Here is a 19,961-nt window from a genome sequence, read left to right on the forward strand (position 1 = left end):
TCCTACGAAATTTCAGGGACAAGTATAACCCTCCATTAGGTTTGGAAAAGACTCTGACTGTCTCTCAATTGAGATGCCTGTTCCGCCGATCACAAGAGGAAAGCTCTCCCCCTGCGCAGACCACACTGTTCTTCAATGGCGGTGCGTAGCCTCCGCGGCCGGAACCGCCGCGCACACTTGATTCCCAAAACTTGCCCAGATACGAGGCCGCACTCCGGATCAGGTGAGTTACAAACTTTTTTATTTCTGAAACAGTCAGCTTCTCTTCCCTCGTAAAGTCCCCCAGCCTGACGCGTTTCAGGGAATCCTTTCCCTTTCTTCAGAGGCCCGCAGGAGCACCTTCATTACAAGCAGCTGCACTGTCCCCTGCAGTCTTTTCATTCATCAATTGGCCTCCGATGGCCCTTTTAATTGAACACGCCACTAATGCATGCTGGGACCTGCAGTTTGACAAAACGATTCAGAAAAGGGGGTGGTGATGAACAGAGTTTCTGAATAAAGCAGAATACTCTTACCCAGTCAACAGATCAGGGCTTGATCCATCACCGTTTTTTAGCTCACTGCACCATCCCAGCTCAGAACCTGGCTACATGCAAATTAGTCTGTCCCTGGCCCAGTGCATCATGGGAACAGGGCAGACCAAACTACCAAGCCAATTCTTTTACTGGAAAGGAAACAAGCTTCCGGGGACCGGTTTCTGGCATTACAGCCGTCTTCGGCCCGGCTTGCTTGAATCCTGATGGTACAGTGAGCAAGGGACTCATGTCCGAGTATACCCTTCCACGCTTATGGTGGACAAAACGATTAAGAAAAGGGGGTGGTGATGAACCCCTTGTTGTAAATAGTAAGAAAGAACAGGCGAAATGGTGGGAACACAGCTCCCTGTCCGGATATTTAGAGGTGGGCAGGGTGCTTTGAGGTTTCCGAATAATGCTTGCTCCCTCTTACGAAGATCCTGACCCTAAAATGCTCTCGGACTGGGCACAGTGTAATTTGGGCTCTTCGAAACGCTTAATTGAAATCCTAGTCCAATATGCAGGGAGTGACAGGACAAAACTGTTGGCGGAAATAGAACAGATAGAAGCCGAAATAGAGAAAATTCCAAGTTTGCCTACAATAACGAAATATCGTGAGGAAATGAATGCACGATTGAAGCGTGAAGAGGAAGTAATAAAAAGACGCAAAGCCTACAAATTCCAACGAGATCGTTTAGATTATGAACATGGGCAAATATTCACCTCCTCTAAAAAATACAATAGTGTTAAACGGAACCAACAAAAACAAGATACAACTAATGCTACCTCATCAGGGCCAACCTCTAGTAATAACCGCCCAGAAACCCCATCCATTTCAGGGGATAGTTCACAGGTGGACAGCAAGTCTGATACAGAAGCCAAACGCAACCAAAGGTCGGGGTTTCGCAAATCTACTCCGGCCCAGGAGATGGCAGTGATCCAGCAGGACCGAAAATTGACTCTTCGTTCAGGCACCCAGGGAACCGCCGCCAACAGCAAAACAGGAAGCGCTCAGAAAGGAGGAAGCGCAACAAGAGGCGGAAATGCAAGAAGGAGGCAAAGGAAGCAGAAAGCAAAGTGGCAACAAAACCAAATTCCATAACAGTAGATGCCAAAACGGTGGTTAATATAACGGACACAGTGCTCACCCCTGGCGAAACAGCAATTTTGTTGCTTGGTCTCTCCTTCAGTGCACGAGGAGACTGACTATGCGGGCACGAGAATTGACCTATTCAAATATGTCCGAAAATTGAAACTGAAAAAACATCACAGTGTGCACAAAACTATTGCAACCACCCAAGCACCCGGACTCCAATTAACATCAAGCGGTCCCCCAATTATGGGACAAGCCCTAACTCAAGAACTTTTGGAATTACAGGAAGCAGATGTAGTAACTACACAACTGGCCCTGGGCGGGGAACCAGTGCTAGCCCTTTGCAAAACTCCCTTTAAACCAAAATCTAAATTTTGTCCAGTGATGGTCAAGGATAATTTGGACATATTTCATGATCGAGTGGCATCTGAACTCAAGGAGTTGCAAGTAAGAAATGCTAATGCTACAAAACGCCGCAACTACAGAGATATGCAGTATCATAACCTGATGAAAAAACTGAGAAACAACAAACAACTGGTGATCAGACAATCTGACAAAGGCGGCAACGTCTTACTATGGCCACGAAAAATGTATTTGGATGAAGCTTTAAAACAGTTAAATGATAGAGACTACTATAGAAGAACCAGCGCCCTGGAGGTACAACAAGCCAAAAACGAGACCTACTCCAAACTAATGGCTTGGAGAATCAAAGGCTTATTGACAATAGAGGAATTCAAATATTTGAAAAACCATTTCCCGGTTACTCCAGTTATATATTTCATCCCTAAAATACATAAGGACACCCAACAGCCGCCTGGTCGGCCGATTATTTCGGCCCGAAACAGCCTCTTGGAAAACGTTACCAGATACATTGACTTCTTCCTGCAGGAGCACGTCAGAAGTCTGCCGTCCTTCATGGATACAGGAGACCTTTTGAAAAAACTTTCTGGTTTTGTGTGGAAACCAGGTTATCTCCTGGTATCCTTGGATGTAACCGCTCTCTACACAAGCATCCACCATAGAGACGGTATCAGGGCCACACAACATTTCTTAAACAAAAGACCAATAAGATACAAAGAACATTCCAAGATGATTATTTCCATGATCTCTTTGTGTTTGGAAAACAACGTGTTTTTATTCTCTCAGCAATTGTTCATGCAGACTAGAGGTGTGGCTATGGGGGCCTGCTTCTCCCCTAGTTACGCCTGTTTACATATGGGCTATTGGGAGGAGCAGGTCCTTATGCTTAACCACAATGTCATCATGAACTCTCAGGTCAAAGGTTGGTTCAGGTATATTGATGACCTGTTTTTCATATGGGATGGCTCTACAAGTGATGTGACTATGTTTATTGAACAACTTAATATCGATGACCTTAATCTTCAACTCACTAGACCTATCGGTGCGCAGTCAGTGGTGTTTTTAGATGTGGAAATAGTAGTGGAATACAACAAACTACAGACAAGGCTTTAAAGAAAGCCTACAGCTGGCAATACGGTGTTGCACGCCACCAGCCACCACCAAGCCCATCTAATTAAGAGCATACCCTACGGGGAAATGCTCCGCATCAGGAGAATCTGCAGTAGTGAAACTGGATGTCTTCAGGCCCAAAATGAGAGTAAGATCAGATTCCGAGCCAGAGGTTACAACATGGCGACTATTGATGAGGCCATCACTAGAGCCAATAGGCAGGATAGAATAATGCTTCTGTGTCCAGCGGATGATGATGTTAGAATGACTAAATTGAAATCTGCCAATGAAATACGTTTAAGCATTGGTTATAAAACCAACACAAATCAATCCGCAAGATAGTCAAAGATAATTGGTCATTGATAACTAGCGACCCAGTAGTTGGCAACTTGGTCACTAAAACACCTAGCATAACATACAGGAAAGCCAGGTCAATGCAGGATAGTTTGGTCTCAAGTAGCCCTGAAGTTGTCACGGGCTCGTGGCTAGGAGGAAGTAAGGGATTTCTGAGGTGTGCTTCCTGCAAAGCTTGTAAAAATAATGTCAGTAGAACAGAATATACGACACCGCTGTCTCCCAAACCTATGAAAATCAGAGAGAAACTCAACTGTAGGTCAGAATATGCAGTGTATGTTTTAGAATGTCCTTGCGGCCTAAGATACGTAGGGAGCAAAGGCCTCAAGTGCATAAAAGAATTTTGCAGCACTTAAGAGCAATCAGCAATGCTGACCCCACGTATCCTGTGGGCAGGCACTTTGAAAAAACTCATGGGAAAAACCCAACTGGGCTAGTTTACTTCGTTATAGATTGTGTTCCCCCTCAGAGAAGGGGTGGAGATAGAGATCTTATTACATAAACTAGAAACCAGGTACATCATAATGCTTGACACAAAGATGCCCAACTGGTTGAACAACAGTGAGGACTGTTACACTTACCTGTAATCTGTACTTATTGTCATCACTATCGTATCATACCTTTAGATGCAAAGCTGTACCTTGCACAATTATCGAACTGCCCTTGACCTTCACACTTTCTACTAATCTCTATTTTGAAACAGGAGATATTTCTCTAAACTTTATTCACACATTTTTATTTTTTTACACTGGTAGCACATTGATTTTACTGTTGCGTATTTTGCACATTCAGCAGAGTTTGCACAAACAATAGGAGTAAAATGCCCACATGGGCAGAATTACGTTCACCGAGTATAACTATGGAATGCGTTATTTGGCATGTTTTGCACTAAAGCCCCTCTTTCTAAATCAATCTAGTGGGTTTTTCTAGCATTTAGTCAATTCCATGAACATACAAGACACCAGTACAGATTAGTAATATTTAGAAGTTTTAAAAATGTTTACTATATGTTTTATCGTGATTATTCTGTATTGTAAATATTATCGGTGACTCTCCATTGTGAGTCAATTTTTACTCTGCTTTTAGCGTAATAAGGAGTTATTAATGTATTATACAGTTATTAACGCTCTTTTAATTGCTATTTGCACATTACGCTACATGCATTGATGCAATTATTTGTCGTAGTATTTTACTATGTCTATTCAGCAACAGGCACTCTTGCACTTTAAAAATGGGTGGCCAGCCCCTATCACTGTGTCATGTGATCAAGGCTTTTGGTAGCCGAAACGCGTCATGGCTGACTGGTGTTGGGCATTAAAATAAAATAACTTCACCAAGAATTGGGTCTCGCTTCATCCTTCTGCTCGGCTGAATAGCTGTGCTTTGGACGTGTATATATATATATATATATATCCGTGATCAAGCAACTGCTGTTGCGAAACGCGTTGGTTTGTGTATTGGTTGGAGTAATTGACAACGAAGATAAGAATAAAAGAACTTTGGGAAACTTTAAATCCGTGAGTGCTGCCTCATTCCCCTTCCCGCGGGAAAGGGATTTGTGTATATATATATATATATCAGACGGACACCAAATGTTCTGTTTTACCACAGCCGCAGGTAAAATTTATTCAGCATAGTTTTAAAAGTGCATGTTCCGAACAGGAAACCCAAACGCGTTTCGGCGTTCTGACACCTTGCTCGCTGAGAGAAATATATATATATTTTTTTTTTCTCATAATTTTTTATAGATTCTGGGGTCCCCGCACATGGGCGGGAATATTCAGTGATTATGATTATTGATGAGGATCCCCTGGAAAAAAACGAATCTGTTTTCCTGCGGAGGAGGTGGCAAGTGGATTACACTAAATGATGATTGGTCCCAGCACTCGTGTAATAAAGAGTTTCTGAAGGAACTCCCTCTGGCCTCTGCTGTTTCTCTTTCAGGGAAGTATGTTTTGGATATATTCTGCGCCAAGCAAGGAGCGCAGTACGGATGGCCCGGTTGTGTAAGCGACCCGGACAGACTAGCAACGCGCTGCTCTGCAGTGAAAGGTGTGCTCGAGGAATCTGGAGATCCGGTGTCCGCCGTGACATTTGGGAGAAAAAGTGCAGGGTTAGGTATTGTACCTCCGTCAGGACGTTGTGTGGCTGCATGGCTGTCCACGCACATTGCTTTCCCTATTTGTCTGGCTGCAGCGGTATGAGGGGATCCGAGGAGGCTCTTTGGGACCTGGGTGCATGTTAAAGAGTCACGCCATCCGAGCCTGCAAAGGACATTGCAGCCGGTTCAATCATGGAGTTGCCCCCCACACCACCGGCCCAGCTGCAAGAACATGTTGCATGCTGGGAGTTGGAGTTTGCTTAATGTTTCGTGATCTCCAAAAGGTGAGCGGAGTGAACTTGGGGAGGAGCCTAATGTCATCAGCATTATTTTAAGCGAAGCAGGACTGTCGCACTAATTGCAAGACTCTTTTTGGTGTAGGGCGATGAGGAAGGCAAACCTGCCGAAATGCATTCGTCGCAACCAACCTGTGCACTCGTGTAATAAAGAGTTTCTGAAGGAACCCCCTCTTTCAGGAAAGTAGGTTTTGGATATATATTTTCATATATGATTTTTTATAGATTCTGGGGTCCCCGCACATGGGGGGGGAATATTCAGTGATTAGGACTACTGATAAGTATCCCCTGCAAAAAAATAGAATCCGTTTTTCTGCGGAGGAGGTGGCAAGTGGATTACACTAAATGCTGATTGGTCCCAGATGGGATGATATGATTTTTACCTTCAAGGAGTACATCAGAGACATTACCAAACCTCTGTAGAATGGCATCCATTTGTCCTGCCACAAGCCAACTCTACCCCTAAAGCATTTGTCTTTGCGTGCTCCCTACATTGTCTCTTCACCAGTGAACAGAGACTTTGTTGTGTTTTCTTTTGTATTACTTCAAGAATCCCATATTAATATTGTATTATCCCCCTCAATATACAAAAGTTGCCTTATACACTACATCAACTCCATGGTCCCACACAGGATGAATCTTCCTTACCAAGAGCTCCTTGGCATGATCGCTTTTTACATAGGCACGTTTTTTTAATGTGGTTTTAGTCTTAACCCCTTCGGTGCTCTTGATGGCCCCCGGCCGTCATGAGTCACAGTGGGCGTGTGCGCACGACAGCCAGGGGCCGTCCGAACCACGCCCAAGAATGGAATGTCCAGCACTGCGGCGAAATTTGTGCCGCAGCCAAGGTGTTAATTATGTTGGTCATAGCGAAACTCCTTGTATTTGCTTAATGATCTCTTATCTTATTCATGGTCCTTAGACATGTATACTTAGTTGGTAGGTACCACAAAACTTTGGTAACTCAGTGCCCGTGCAAACTCATGCGCCATTGCTTTATTACCAAAAATGATTTGAAAAAAGAAGCTACTACCATCAAGGCCCATTCATCAAATGTCACATAAATTCACCGGTAGAATCAGAGTGATAAAATGAACCGTCTCTTGCAGGATACCTAGTGAGACTACATGCAGCGTTTTTGTATGTTAACTCTTGAAATGAAGATATTAAAAAAAACTTTCAAAAATAAAATGTTATCAATCCTGCCTATCGAAAGAATAAGAACAGATGAGGACTTACAACCACCATGCAGAGCAAGTTGGCAAGAGCACACACAACAGTGCAGAGTCTCTTGAGGAACAAATAGCGTTTCTCAGTCATCTTTTCTCCATCATCCATTCTGAAAGGTAATGAAAGCAACATGTCATAATTGAAAATTAACAGCAAAAACTGTAGTAAAAAGTAAAAACCACAGCAGACATTTTGAAGGCTTTGAGAGGAATTTGTGGTATCTCTCAGATACATTCTACTACGAGCCAAATGTTAGTATACCACACAGAAAAAAGCAAAGCATTAAGAGGGACTCCTATAAAAAAAAACTATAATTTAACAAGTGAACACCCTCTATTAAAATATTTAGGATGCACTTGCTTAATATTCCAATAAAGATGATAGTGCATATCATTTAATCAAGTTAATTATGAGTCATTGTAGGAAGCTTGCTCTGTATATGATCTTAGCAAACACAAGGAGATGATGGACGTAGTGCTGAAACTTTTCAGACACTCACCCCCAGTCACAGATATGGGTTGAATCCATCATCGTTCTTTAGCTCACTTGGTCACCTCAGTACAAATCAGTCTTGACCCTGTGCCTCATGGGAACAGTCCAGCCAGAAATGCCAAGCCAGTGCTTCCCTGAACTGGAAACAAGAATCTTGGGACCGGTTTCTGGGTAACACCCTTCATCAGCCAGGCTAGCTTGAGTCCAGTGGCAAAGTGAGCAAGGGACCAACGTCTGGGCATACCCTGCCAACTTAGGGAGAACAAAGCAAACACTAGGAGATGATGGACGGAGCGCTGAAACTTTTCAGACACTCACCCCCAATCACAGATCTGGGTTGAATCCATCATCATTCTTTAGCTCACTTCGCCACCTCAGTTCAGACCCAGCTATAAGCAAATCAGGCTTGACCCTGTGACTCATAGGAACAGTCCAGCCCAAACTGCCAAGTCAGGTCTTCCATGAACCACAAACAAGCATCCTTGGGACAGTTGTATTTGCTCTATGTATGATCTTGCCACAAGGAGGTAATACCATGCACAGCATCGAAGTGTCCAGGGCTCAATGTAAAACCCAAAGTACTCTATTAGGGGTAGTGTGGGCGAGCAGCCCTAGGTCTAACAGAGGAGTGCAAGACATTAATGGCAAAACATTGACCAATAATTGACACACAACTCAAAAAGGAGATGAAAACAAGTTACTTACCTGTTACTACAGTTATCCAGTATTGGTATCTTTCATAGATTCACATGCCTGAATCATTCCCCGTTGCCGAGGCAGGAGTCCCACGGTAACAATATATACAATAGCAGTGACTAGAAACATTTTTTTGTAGTAGGCTGAAAAGACTATAGGCCCAACTAGGCCCAAAACTTAGCAGCCCATCTACCTCATTATGTAAAAAGAACTGGAACAGGAGTTCCAACCAATCAGCTGTCCGCACCCTCTAGAACCTTCCCAGCTGCGGCAGTTCTCCTCAGATTTTACCAGCACAAGTGAGAAATATGTATCCCAAAGAAAAAACTGCCTTTGGGTGGGTGTATGTGAATCTATGAAAGATACCAATACTGGATAACTGTAGTTACAGGTAAGTTACTTGTTTTCTTATCCAGGATTGGGGTATCTTTCATAGATTCACATGTCTGAATCAGAATAGCAAGCAGTAAAGCCATGTCTGTCGTTAGTGGAAGGTTGGAGACAAACCGTAATTGTACATATCCCCCACACAACCGGAAGGTTATAGAGCACTAAAATGTAAATATACATATATGCAGAAAAAAACCTTCATATAATATCGCTCATAATAAAGACCCCATTTGATAAGCAGAACATTACAGTAAATCATCCATATTTTTATAACATCAATATAATGTGAAGAGACCTAAAAAGTCTAACCTTAGTGAAGAAGATGTTGCAGCACCGCTTCTCCCACTGCTGTATCATGTTGTGATGCCAACTGCAAGCAGTAGTGCTTTGTAAAAGTATGGACACTTTCCCATGTAGCAGCTCGGCAAATGTTCCCCAGCGTGACCCCAGCAAATAAGGCTGTCGACGCAGACATCATTCTGGTGGAATGTGCTTTAACCTTTCTGATTAAAGGTCTGTTAGCCTTCTCGTGACAGAATTGGATTACAGAGGATAACCATCTAGCTATAGTTGCTTTAGTCACTGCTTGTCCTAGCGTGACTTGTCCATAAGCAAGAAATAGCTGGTTAGCTTTTCTTATGTCCTTAGTTTTTTGTAGATAGAACTTAAGACACCGTTTCACATCAAGTGAGTGAAGGCCCTTTCTGCCGGGGTGACAGGATCCGGGAAAAAAGTCTTTAGCTTTACCGGCTGATTAATATGAAATTGAGATAGTACCTTAGGAATGAACTTTGGATTGGTTCTCATGGCTACATAGTCCTTAGAGAAATGTAGGAAAGTCTCTGCAATCGTGAAAGCTTGTATCTCACGGACTCTCCGGGCTGAAGTGAGAGCTAGTAAAATAGCTACTTTCCAGGTTAGAAACTTCAGTTCAGCTCTGTGAATAGGCTCGAAGGGCCTCCTCATTAACCCCTTCAAAGCTAATGACGAGCTGGGCTTGTCATGGCGCTTACCTGCCGTGCGCGGATGACAAGGCCTGCTCGTCATCAGCCCCACCCTCGGGGGAAGCGCTGGCACTCCCCCCCCGAGGTTCTCTGATCTTCGTTGTTTTGCTGGGGGCGGCAGCGGAAGACCTTCCGCTGCCGCCCCCGCCCCCCCACCCCCATGGGAATCCCTGATGACGTCAGCGCGCACAGCGCGCGCTGACGTCATCAGGGATTCCCAGCGCTCGGGAAGCCATCTGCTTCCTGCGCATCTGGGGAAAAGGTAGGATTACAGTGTCTGGCGGGGGTTTGGGGCAGCGAAGAGGCATCAGGGGAGAGGAAAGAGTTTTTCCTCTCCCCTGATGTCTCTTTGCAGGGCATTTCTGCCTCACGATCGCGCAAAGCGTCGCGATTGTGCGGCGGAAATGCCCCCACTAGCACCAGGGATGTAATTTCAATTATAGGAAGCGACCCCTTGGGCAAGGGTCGCTTCCAGGCGGGCTGTGATAATGTTTTCGTTTTTCTGCCCCCCCCTGGGGGCAAATCGGCCCGTTTTTTCGGCCGTTTTGCCCCCAGGGGGGGGGCAGAAATTCCCCACTAGCACCAGGGTTGTTTTTTGGAGCCAAGATGGCGGCCATATTTTTTGTTTACGTTTTTCTGTCCCCCCTGGGGGCAAATCGGCCCGTTTTTTTTTGCCGTTTTGCCCCCGGGGGGACAGAAAATGCCCACTACACTAGCACCAGGGATTTTGTTTTTAGCTTTTAGGAAGCGACCCCTTGGGCAAGGGTTGCTTCCAGGTGGCCTCACACTTAACTTTTTGTTTTTCTGCCGCCCCTGGGGGCAAATTGGCCTGTTTTTCGGGTCGCTTCCAGGTGGCCATGATTGTGTTTTTTGTTTTTCTGTCCACCCTGGGTGCAAATCGGCCCGTTTTATTTGCCTTTTTGCCCCCCGGGGGGGGGCAGAAAATACCCACTAGCACCAGGTAATTTAAATTTAGTTTTTAGGAAGCGACCCCTTGGGAAAGAAGTAGTGCTTGGCTGGCGGTGTGTGTGGAGTGGCACTTGGCTTGCAGTGTGCGTGGAGTGGTGTTTGGCTGGTGGTGTGTGTGGAGTGGCGCTTGGCTGGATGGTGTGTGTGGAGTGGCGCTTGGCTGGATGGTGTGCGTGGAGTGGTACTTGGCTGTCTGTGCACGGAGTGCTGCTTGGCTGGCGGTGTGTGTGGAGGTGCGCATGGCTGGATGGTGTGCGTGGAGTGGTACTTGGCTGGCGGTGTGCGTGGAGTGGTGCTTGGCTGGCGGTGTGCGTGGAGTGGCGCTTGGCTGGCGGTGTGCGTGGAGTGGCGCTTGGCTGGCGGTGTGCGTGGAGTGGCGCTTGGCTGGCGGTGTGCGTGGAGTGGCGCTTGGCTTGCAGTGTGCGTGGAGTGGCCCTTGGCTGGCGGTGTGTGTGGAGTGGCCCTTGGCTGGTGGTGTGCGTTGAGTGGTACTTGGCTGTCTGTGTGTCTTTTTATCGGGAGACCTGGGGGAACGCTGGGTGGGAGGAAATTTGTGGGAGCCCAGTGATGCCACGCTTTCCCACACAAAAAAAGTGTGAAAAAACGGATTTTTTTCAGCAAAAATTGATGTTTGCAAGGGATTCTGGGTAAAGGAACGTTAGAGGGGGGCGCTAGAGGGCGCACTGCAGAATGGCCGCACTGTCGTGAGGCTCTTGCTGCCCGGAGCTATTATCCGCCTATAGATCCTGCTGACCATCGCTGCGCCCTGATCTGACCCTATAGATCTGCTGGAATACCGACTGGCCACCCACGGTCCAACTCCGGTTCCATTTAGAGGTTGCTGACCGAAGTTACGAGAGCTCCAAGTTTCCCCGACTTGCGCCCTGGATGTCGGGTACTCCGTGGCCCGGCGTCACTTTCTACGCTAGCCCGCGGCTTCGCACGTGGGGTGGAGGCCCTGCTCTTCTTCTCTTCTCCGGACCTGCTAGCTGGACGGGCACGCTGCTGAGGGCCCCCCTGTAATGGAACTGGGTATCGGCTTCTACCTTTGCCTGTCCTGGGACTGCTGATTGCGGAGACGCCGCGGATTATCGCTTGAGCGCCTGAGAAGCGAACACTTTGGCCTGAGGTTGGGGACGGCCATTGCTTCGCTGGGAGTGGCGGGGCGTCCATGCCTGCTCGTGCCCCCATTTTCTTGGCGATTGGTCGATTCTGCAGTCTGGCCCTTCTTGACTTCTGTGCCCCGCCGTGCTGATCGCGCTTTATCATGGGGAAGCCGGACACTAAACAATCTAAATTATCCTTTGACTCGGGGGTAGCTAGGAGGGGAACGCGGCTGCTACAGGACGCTGGGACCTCACGGTCTCCCCCCCCACCTGTCGCTGATACTGGGCCGCAGCCACAAACACCGGACTTCCAACAGATGATGCAAGAGATGAGGCAAGGGTTTGCCACGATAGTGGACGAAGTGGACAAACTGTTGTCGCGCATGGATGCGGTGGTCCAGAAGCTAGACGTCCACGAGGAACGCCTAACAACAGCGCATCTCGGACCACGACGATACGGCCGCCGCTCATACCACACAGTTGGCGAGGATGGATAATATATTGCGGGTGATTGCCGCCAAGAATGAGGAGATGGAGGCGAGGAGTAGGCGCAATAACGTTCGTATAGTCGGTGTGCCGGAGTCAACGAATGTGGGAAAGATGGAAACTTATGTGGAGAGACTCCTGGTGGGCGCCATTGGTGCAGGTGCCTTCTCGTCCCAGTTCATTGTCGAGAGAGCGCACCGATCACTGGGGTCTCGGCCTGCCTCTGGGGCTGCACCGCGCCCCATTATTGCGCGTCTTCTAAACTATCGCGATCGGGACGCTGCCCTCCAGGCTGCCCGGACTAATCGGGCCCTCTCCTTTGAAGGGGTATCCTTCACCATGTACCCTGATTTCACACCGATGGTGCAGGACCAACGTCGTAAGTTCCTAGGGGTGAAGAAGAAACTTCGAGAACTACAAGTAGACTATGCTTTGCTTTACCCTGCCAAGCTAAGAGTGACGCATCAGGCTAAGCAGCACTTCTTCACTAACCCACAGCATGCTGAGGACTTTGTGAAGCGCCTCAAGCGTGATCGAGCGGCTGCGGATCGAGGAGGCGATCGAGACCCTGAGGGCGATCATTCGGCGGCGGAGGAGGAGGTCGCCTGAATGGGGGTGACCTTGCTTTTTTCTTGAGACATTGTTGGCGTGTGGCTAGTGCACTGACTTCCTTGACTGTTTCGGAGGCCTCGCTGCCACCTGCTTTTGTGTCGTGGGGCTTTGCCGTGACTGTTTGCAACTGTCTGTCTGTGTGGCGGTTCTTGGAGTCGGTATGGGACCGCAGGTTGGCGCTCTTTTTGTTCGCGCTCTGGGCACCCACCCCCCCGCGCTGCGCCTGGGGCCTTATGGGATTCGTTGGCTCGGACACTGGCGTGGTGCGTGGGAGTGGTGCCGTGCACCTCTAGAGGGTTCCCCGGAGGGTGTACCCCACTAGTACCTTTGGTTTGGACTCTAGTCCTTTGTTGGTGGACTGGAAGTGTGTTGGGGAATGGGGGGGGGGTTTGCATGGCCTGATAGTTGGGGTTTCGTCAGGTGGGAGGTGGGGGTGGGGATGGTGTGGACGACACGTGCTCGCCCTGGTCTCATGGGCCATTGCGTTGGTTGCTATTGCTGTCTATATGGTGCTCGCTATTTCCGGTGGCCGCATGGTAGTGAGTGCGTTATGTGGGGGATGCGTGTGCGAGTTGAGGGCCGAGTGGACTGTGTTTGCTTCGTGCTGCGCAATGTGTTTCCTGGTTGCCTGTTGCACGGATGGTGCTGCTGGGGGGGGGTTGTTGGGGTTCTGTTTGGTTGGTTTGGAGATGGCCGGGATGTGTGTGGAGTGTATGTGGTGGGGCGACTGCGCCCTAGGTTGGTGGCCTGCTGCTGGCTGGCGCTAGGAGTCGGGCACGCCGCCCTTTCTCACTGTGTCCTGAGGGGCCCTGAATATGGCTGATGTCGAATGACACTATAGATAAGATATCAATTTTGTCCTGGAATGTACGGGGTCTTAATGATGCCAGGAAATGTCGAAATGTGATACAGTATTTGGACAGGCATGCTATTCATGTGGCCCTCCTGCAGGAGACTCATCTGCGACCTGGACCTTCCCCCCTGCTTTGGTGGGCGGTGGGCTGCAACCAGGGTGTTTGCTTCAAACTCCTCGTATGCTCGCGGGGCTGTTATCCTTGTTAAAAGATTGCTCGCCTTTCAGGAACTAGGATCTATGGGAGACCCTGAGGGACGCTATGTACTACTGTGGGGGCGGCTTGGGCAGATCACTGTGCTGTTTGTTAATTGCTATGCTCCCAATGTTGATACACCGTCCTTCTTCCTTACATTGTGGGGCCATGTGCTTGCTGTCGATGCTATTCACATTGTGTGGGGGGGGGGGGGGGGGATTTCAACTTTGCATTTCATGCTCAGGTGGATAGGTCGGACGGAGGTCCACAGTACAATGTGCAAGCTAGGGATGTTTTGTGTGGGGTTGTGGAGGAGGCTGGGCTAATCGATAGCTGGAGGTATTCTCACCCTGCCACTAGGGAAGGCACTCATTACACTGCACATGCGCGCTCATGGGCGAGGCTGGACTATGTTTTCCTCTCCAGGGGGTTGGTGGCTGGCCTGCGGGAGGCGGTGCATCTTGCTCGTACGTATTCTGATCACTGCCCAGTGAAGGTTGTCCTATCTGTTCCCGGGCTGCACAGGCCGCGCCCGCCTTGGCGCCTTTTTCCGACTGCCTTGCTTGACCCAGTGTTCAAGGCGGAGCTTGGCGAGGAGGTGGAGGCGTTCTTCTCTAGAAACAAGGGCTCTGTCGACAGTGTCGAGGTTATATGGGAGGCGTTCAAGGTTACTATCCGGGGAGTCACGATCTCCTAAAGTTGTGGAATGCTTGAATTGATTGTTCGGACTCTCGAGGGCTTGGAGGGAGATTTACGTGCCTTGGAACGCAGGATGCAGGCTGGCTCTGATCCCGATCTGATGAGCCAGTTCCGCGCCAAGCTCTCCGAGTATGAGGAGGAGGCTGCCAGGGAAGCTAAGCATAGGGGGAAATATTGGACGGCTCGGAGGTATTGTGAGGGGGAGAGGCCCGGCAAGGTCCTTGCTGCACTTACTAGACACCAAAGGCATGGCTCGGACGTGCTGGAATTAGTTTTGCCAGATGGCACTCGCTGTCGGGACACTGCGGAGATTCAACGCACTTTTATTGACCATTATACACAACTGTACACGACACAGCAGTCGGGGGAGACACGATATGGCGGATTTCTGGATGAGTTGGCGCTCTGTTGGTTGTCGGATGATCATCGAGCGTTCTTGGGTAGGCCTCTAGAGGTGGAGGAGGTCAGAAATGCTATCATGTCTCTGAATAATGGGAAGGCCACTGGTCTGGATGGCCTTCCTGCTGAATTCTATAAGTGTTATGTGGACGTTATGGCCCCTGTCCTTCGCAAGGTTTTTGAGGAATCCCTGGAGGAGGGACGACTGCCGTGCTCCATGCGGGAGGTCGCTATTACATCGCTGCTCAAACCCGGTAAGGATCCCCTGGATGTGGGTTCCTATAGGCCCCTCTCTTTGCTTAATTATGATGTCAAAATACTCGCAAAGGTCCTGGCGATGAGACTTTCTGAGCTCATGCCTGTTATTGTTTTGCCCGACCAGTCGGGGTTTGTGCCTGGCCGTGCTACTTCCCACAATCTTCGTACTTTGTTTTCCCTTATTTCGACCATTGCTCCTGATATCCCGGTCGCCGCCATCTTCCTTGATGCCACTAAGGCATTTGACTCTGTTGAATGGGGCTATCTTATTGATGTATTATGTCGGATGGGATTTCCTCGGATTTTTATTTCATGGGTCAAGCTCTTATATACTGATCCGATGGCGAGGGTGGTGGTGAATGGGGTGCTATCCCCCCCGTTCCCTCTTACTAGGGGGACTCGTCAGGGATGTCCCCTCTCGCCCCTCCTATTTGCCATTGCTATTGAGCCCTTGGCCTGCAGGATTCGTCAGCTACACCAGCAAAGCGCCTTCAATTGCCTTCAGCGTCAGGTCGGGATCTCTCTGTATGCGGACGATGTAACGCTCTATGTAAAGGATCCTCAGAACAACCTTAATGCGCTCTTGCGAGAGTTGATCGCCTTCGGGGGTGTCTCCGGTGTTCACATTAACTGGCGTAAATCCCAACTCTTCCCTCTCACTGCGGCTGTGAGTAGATTTCCTCTTGATTACCCCTTGGAATGGTGCGATTCGGAGCTGCGGTACCTCGGCATTGTTGTGTCATTGAACAGGGAGGAAACGGTCCGGCTTAATTACGGTGTGGCAATTACTAAATTGGCAGAAGACGTCACTAGATGGATGTTCTTGCCTCTATCCATGGCCGGTCGGGCGTCCCTTATCAAGATGGTTGTCCTGCTCCGGTTTCTTTACCTATTTCAAAACCTTCCGTATCACCCTGGGGCTTATTTTTTTCGCAGGCTTCGCTCTGAGCTCATTCGATTGTTTTGGGGAGGCAAACAGCCGCGGGTGGCCTGGTCTACCCTTACGCTACCCTATACTGATGGAGGATTTGACGTCCCTGAATTTGAGCTTTACTATCTTAGCGCTCAAACGCATTACGCTTACCATTGGATGCGCCCCACGCCGTTTATGCCCCAGGTAGCGGCTGAGCATTGGGTTGCTCATCCCCTCCCTCTGGAGGGGATGGTATTGGGAAGGGTGTCAGATGTGGACACGCATCAAACGACGGTGACATGCACGGTGGACGCCTGGAGACGGGTGGAGCGGTTGCTGGGCGTATCCTTTCTTTATTCGCCGGCACTACCTTTATCCTATCATCCTGCTTTGTCTCTGTTGCTGGAAACGGGGTTTCAACGGTTGTGTAGGCGGCTAGGTATTCTTACGTGGGGCGACGTGTTTCATGAAGGTGCCTTTCGTACCCAGGCTCATTTCTTTGGGACTGCTGCTTGCTCTCCTTCGGAGCTGTTTTATTATGTTCGTCTGAGGCAGGGCATGCGCGCCTTGCTGCCTGATTTTCCTTCGGAGCCGGAGGTAACCCTCCCTCTTCACGTGCTGCTGGTTTCAGATGGGCGTCACCTAGTTTCGAAGTTGTACGGTGCTATTCGTTGACAGCATTCTGTCCCGTCCAGTCGGGTGCGCGAGCAGTGGATTGTTGAGTTGGGCGTCCCTATTACTGACAAGCAATGGAAGTATTGCTGTGGGCTTACTGCCAATGTTTCTTCCAGTTGCCGCTTGAAAATCATCCATTATAAATTTGTCCAGCGGTATTATTACACCCCGGCGAGGAAACTTCGGTTTCATTTAGCGGAGGACGACAGATGCGCTAGGTGCCGAGCAGAGGGTGCCGACTTCCTGCACTTGGCTTGGAGTTGTGCGGGAGTTTTGGAATACTGGACTCAGGTCCATGCGGCCCTGCAGGTTATGACGGAGGATGGCGTGGCGTTTGACCCCTTAGTAATGTTGCTGGGTTATTCCAGGGACGTGCCTGCCCCCCACCGTAGATTTGCTGACGTGGCCTTGCTGCTGGCCAAGTGCAGGGTTGCCTGTTGTTGGGGTCGGGGCAGGGTGCCGCGCTTCAAGGATTGGTTGAGCGATCTCATATACTGTCAGGACCAATATAATGTCTACTCTGAATTGATGCCCGTGAGGTGCAGGCCCAAGGACTTGGAGCCCGCTACAGGTGTACCTCCTCACTAAAGCTGTGCAGGACTCTGATTCTGTACATGAGGACCGAGTAGGGGTTGGCTAGCGCCAGCATAGGGGCTCAGATATGATAATACATTCGCTTGTCCTAAGGTAGTGGGGGGAGGGTTGGACTGCGTCCTTTTTTCTGCGTGGTTGAGAGGGCTGTACTCCCTTCTATGTCACTCATGTGGTGGCGGTGGAGATCCAACGCCCTACCGCTTCAATTGGCGAGTAGGGAAGGCCTATTTGGAATACATCATGCTTGTAGAGTGCTGGTGTCAGCTGGCACGATCATGCTCTCCCTTTTACTTGGGTTTTCTTTCTCTTTGTTTTTCCTTTGTTTTATTTTGCGTTGACAGAGCATTCCCATGCTGCACCATCTCATCAGTTTATTATATGCCCTGGATGGTCCATTTCTAAATGCTATGTGACATCATTCATTACTGTCTGTACGAATCATTGTGTTACCCTTTCTTCCGGACTCATTGATTACCTCGCTGTATTGTAAAAGCCATTTACGATTGTATGTTCCATGAATGCACTTTCCTTTTTCTTGCTTATCTCCAAATAAAGGTTTAAAAAAAAAAAAAAAAAGGAACGTTAGAGGATCCACGCAAGCCATACCTCCTTGGAAGCCCCCGGTGTCTACTTTTCAGAAATGTGTGGGTTTGGTAGGTTTCCCTAGATGGCCGTCTAGCACGGGGCTGAAAAGTAGACACCCGGGGGCTTCCAAGGAGGAATGGCTTGCGTGGATCCTCCAACGTTCCCTTACCCATAATCCCTTGCAAACATCGATTTTTGTTGAAAAAATCTGTTTTTTCACACTTTTTTTGTGTGGGAAAGCGTGGCATCACTAGGCTCACACAAATTTCCTCCCACCCAGCGTTCCCCCAGGTCTCCCGATAAAAATGGTACCTCACTTGCGTGGGCAGGCATAGTGGCTGCAAAAGGAAAAGGTCCAAATCGTACGGTGGTGAAATTACAATAACCAATAGCAACATTACCTTCTTTTTTGGGGGGGTGGGACTGAGTTTTTGGACTGGGGCTCGGCGGGCATCTTTGGAAACTACCAAACCCAAACAGTTCTAAAAAGTAGACACCCGGGGGAGTCCAGGGAGGTATGGCATGCGTGGGTCCCCCAATGTTTTCCTACCCAGAAATCCCGGCAAACCATAAATTTAGGTAAAAAAACAGTTTTCCATACATTTTTGCGTGGGATCTCCGTGTCGGAACAAATGTACTACCACCAAGCGTTGCCCTTGTTCTCCCGAGTAAAATGATACCTCACTTGTGTGGGTGGGTCAAAGGCCTGTGACTAAGGCAGGGGGGCTTAATTTGTAAAACTTGTAAAATTTAAATACTACTTTTTTCAAAATTCATTTTTGGCCTGTTCTGCTTTGGGGCACCTTTTAATCGGGAGAACAAGGGGAACGCTGAGTGGTAGGACATTTTTGCCAGCACGGAGATCCCACGCAAAAAAGTTTGGAAAAGTGATATTTTTACCTAATTTTAAGGTTTGCAAGGAGTTCTGGGTAGGAAAACATTGGGGGACCCACGCATGCCATACCTCCCTGGACTCCCCCGGGTGTCTACTTTTCAGAACTGTTTGGGTTTGGTACTTTCCAAAGAATACCACCGATCCCCGGGCCAAAAACTCAGGTGCCCCCTCCCCCCCAAATCAAGGTCGTTTTGCAGTTGGGTATTGTATATTCACCACCGTATGATTTGAACCGTTTCCAGTCGCAGCCACTATGCCGACCCACGCAAGTGAGGTACCATTTTTTTCGGGAGACCTGGGGGAACGCTGGGTGGGTGGAAATTTGTTGATCCACGCAGATTCCAGAACTTTCCACCACAGAAATGTGAGGAAAATGTGTTTTTTTTGTCAAAATCTTAGCTTTGTAAGGGATTCTGGGTAACAAAACCTGAGGGTAGGCAGAGGAGTCACCCCATCCTGAATTCCCCTGGGTGTCTAGTTTTCAAAAATGTATAGGTTTGCTAGGTTTCCTTAGGTGCTGGCAGAGCTAGGGCGCAAAAACAAAAGGTAGTCTTTTTGTCCAAAAAGTGCAAAATTTCACTGGGAAATTGTGGTGCAACCATGTTGCGTTTTGGGCTGTTTCATGTCGCAGCCACTATGCCTACCCACCCAAGTGAGGTACCATTTTTTTCGGGAGCCCTGGGGGAATGATGGGTGGGTGGAAATTTGTTGATCCACGCAGATTCCAGAACTTTCCTCCACAGAAATGGGAGGAAAATGTGTTTTTTTTGTCAAATTCTTAGCTTTGCAAGGGATTTTGGGTAACAAAACCTGGTGGTAGGCAGTCGAGTCACCCCATCCTGAATTCCCCTGGGTGTCTACTTTTCAAAAATGTATCGGTTTGCTAGGTTTCCCTAGATGCCGGCAGAGCTAGGGTGCAAAAACTACAGGTAGGCACTTTTCCGAAAAAGGGTAAATTTGTAACTGCAAAATTTAGGTGTGACCACGTTGCATTTTGCGCCGTTTCCTGTCGCAGGCACAAGGCCGACCCACACAAGTGAAGTACCGTATTTATCGGGAGACTTGGGGTAATTCAGATTT

The 19,961-nt window shown here is 48.5% G+C and overlaps 1 protein-coding gene across 1 annotated transcript in view; it reads right to left on the minus strand.

Moving 5' to 3' along the window:
- The window catches only part of LOC147706789 (exportin-5-like), a 1,247,062-nt gene that overhangs the window by 1,052,867 nt on the left and 174,234 nt on the right, over nucleotides 1–19,961 (minus strand). Inside the window, exon 8 of the mRNA XM_086925922.1 lies at nucleotides 7,069–7,168. Within this exon, the coding sequence (XP_086782048.1) occupies nucleotides 7,069–7,168 (100 nt within the window). The remainder of the gene's footprint in view (nucleotides 1–7,068; nucleotides 7,169–19,961) is intronic.

Source organism: Lissotriton vulgaris, chromosome 6, assembly GCF_964263255.1.
Source record: "Lissotriton vulgaris chromosome 6, aLisVul1.2, whole genome shotgun sequence".
Taxonomy (NCBI): Eukaryota; Metazoa; Chordata; class Amphibia; order Caudata; family Salamandridae; genus Lissotriton; species Lissotriton vulgaris.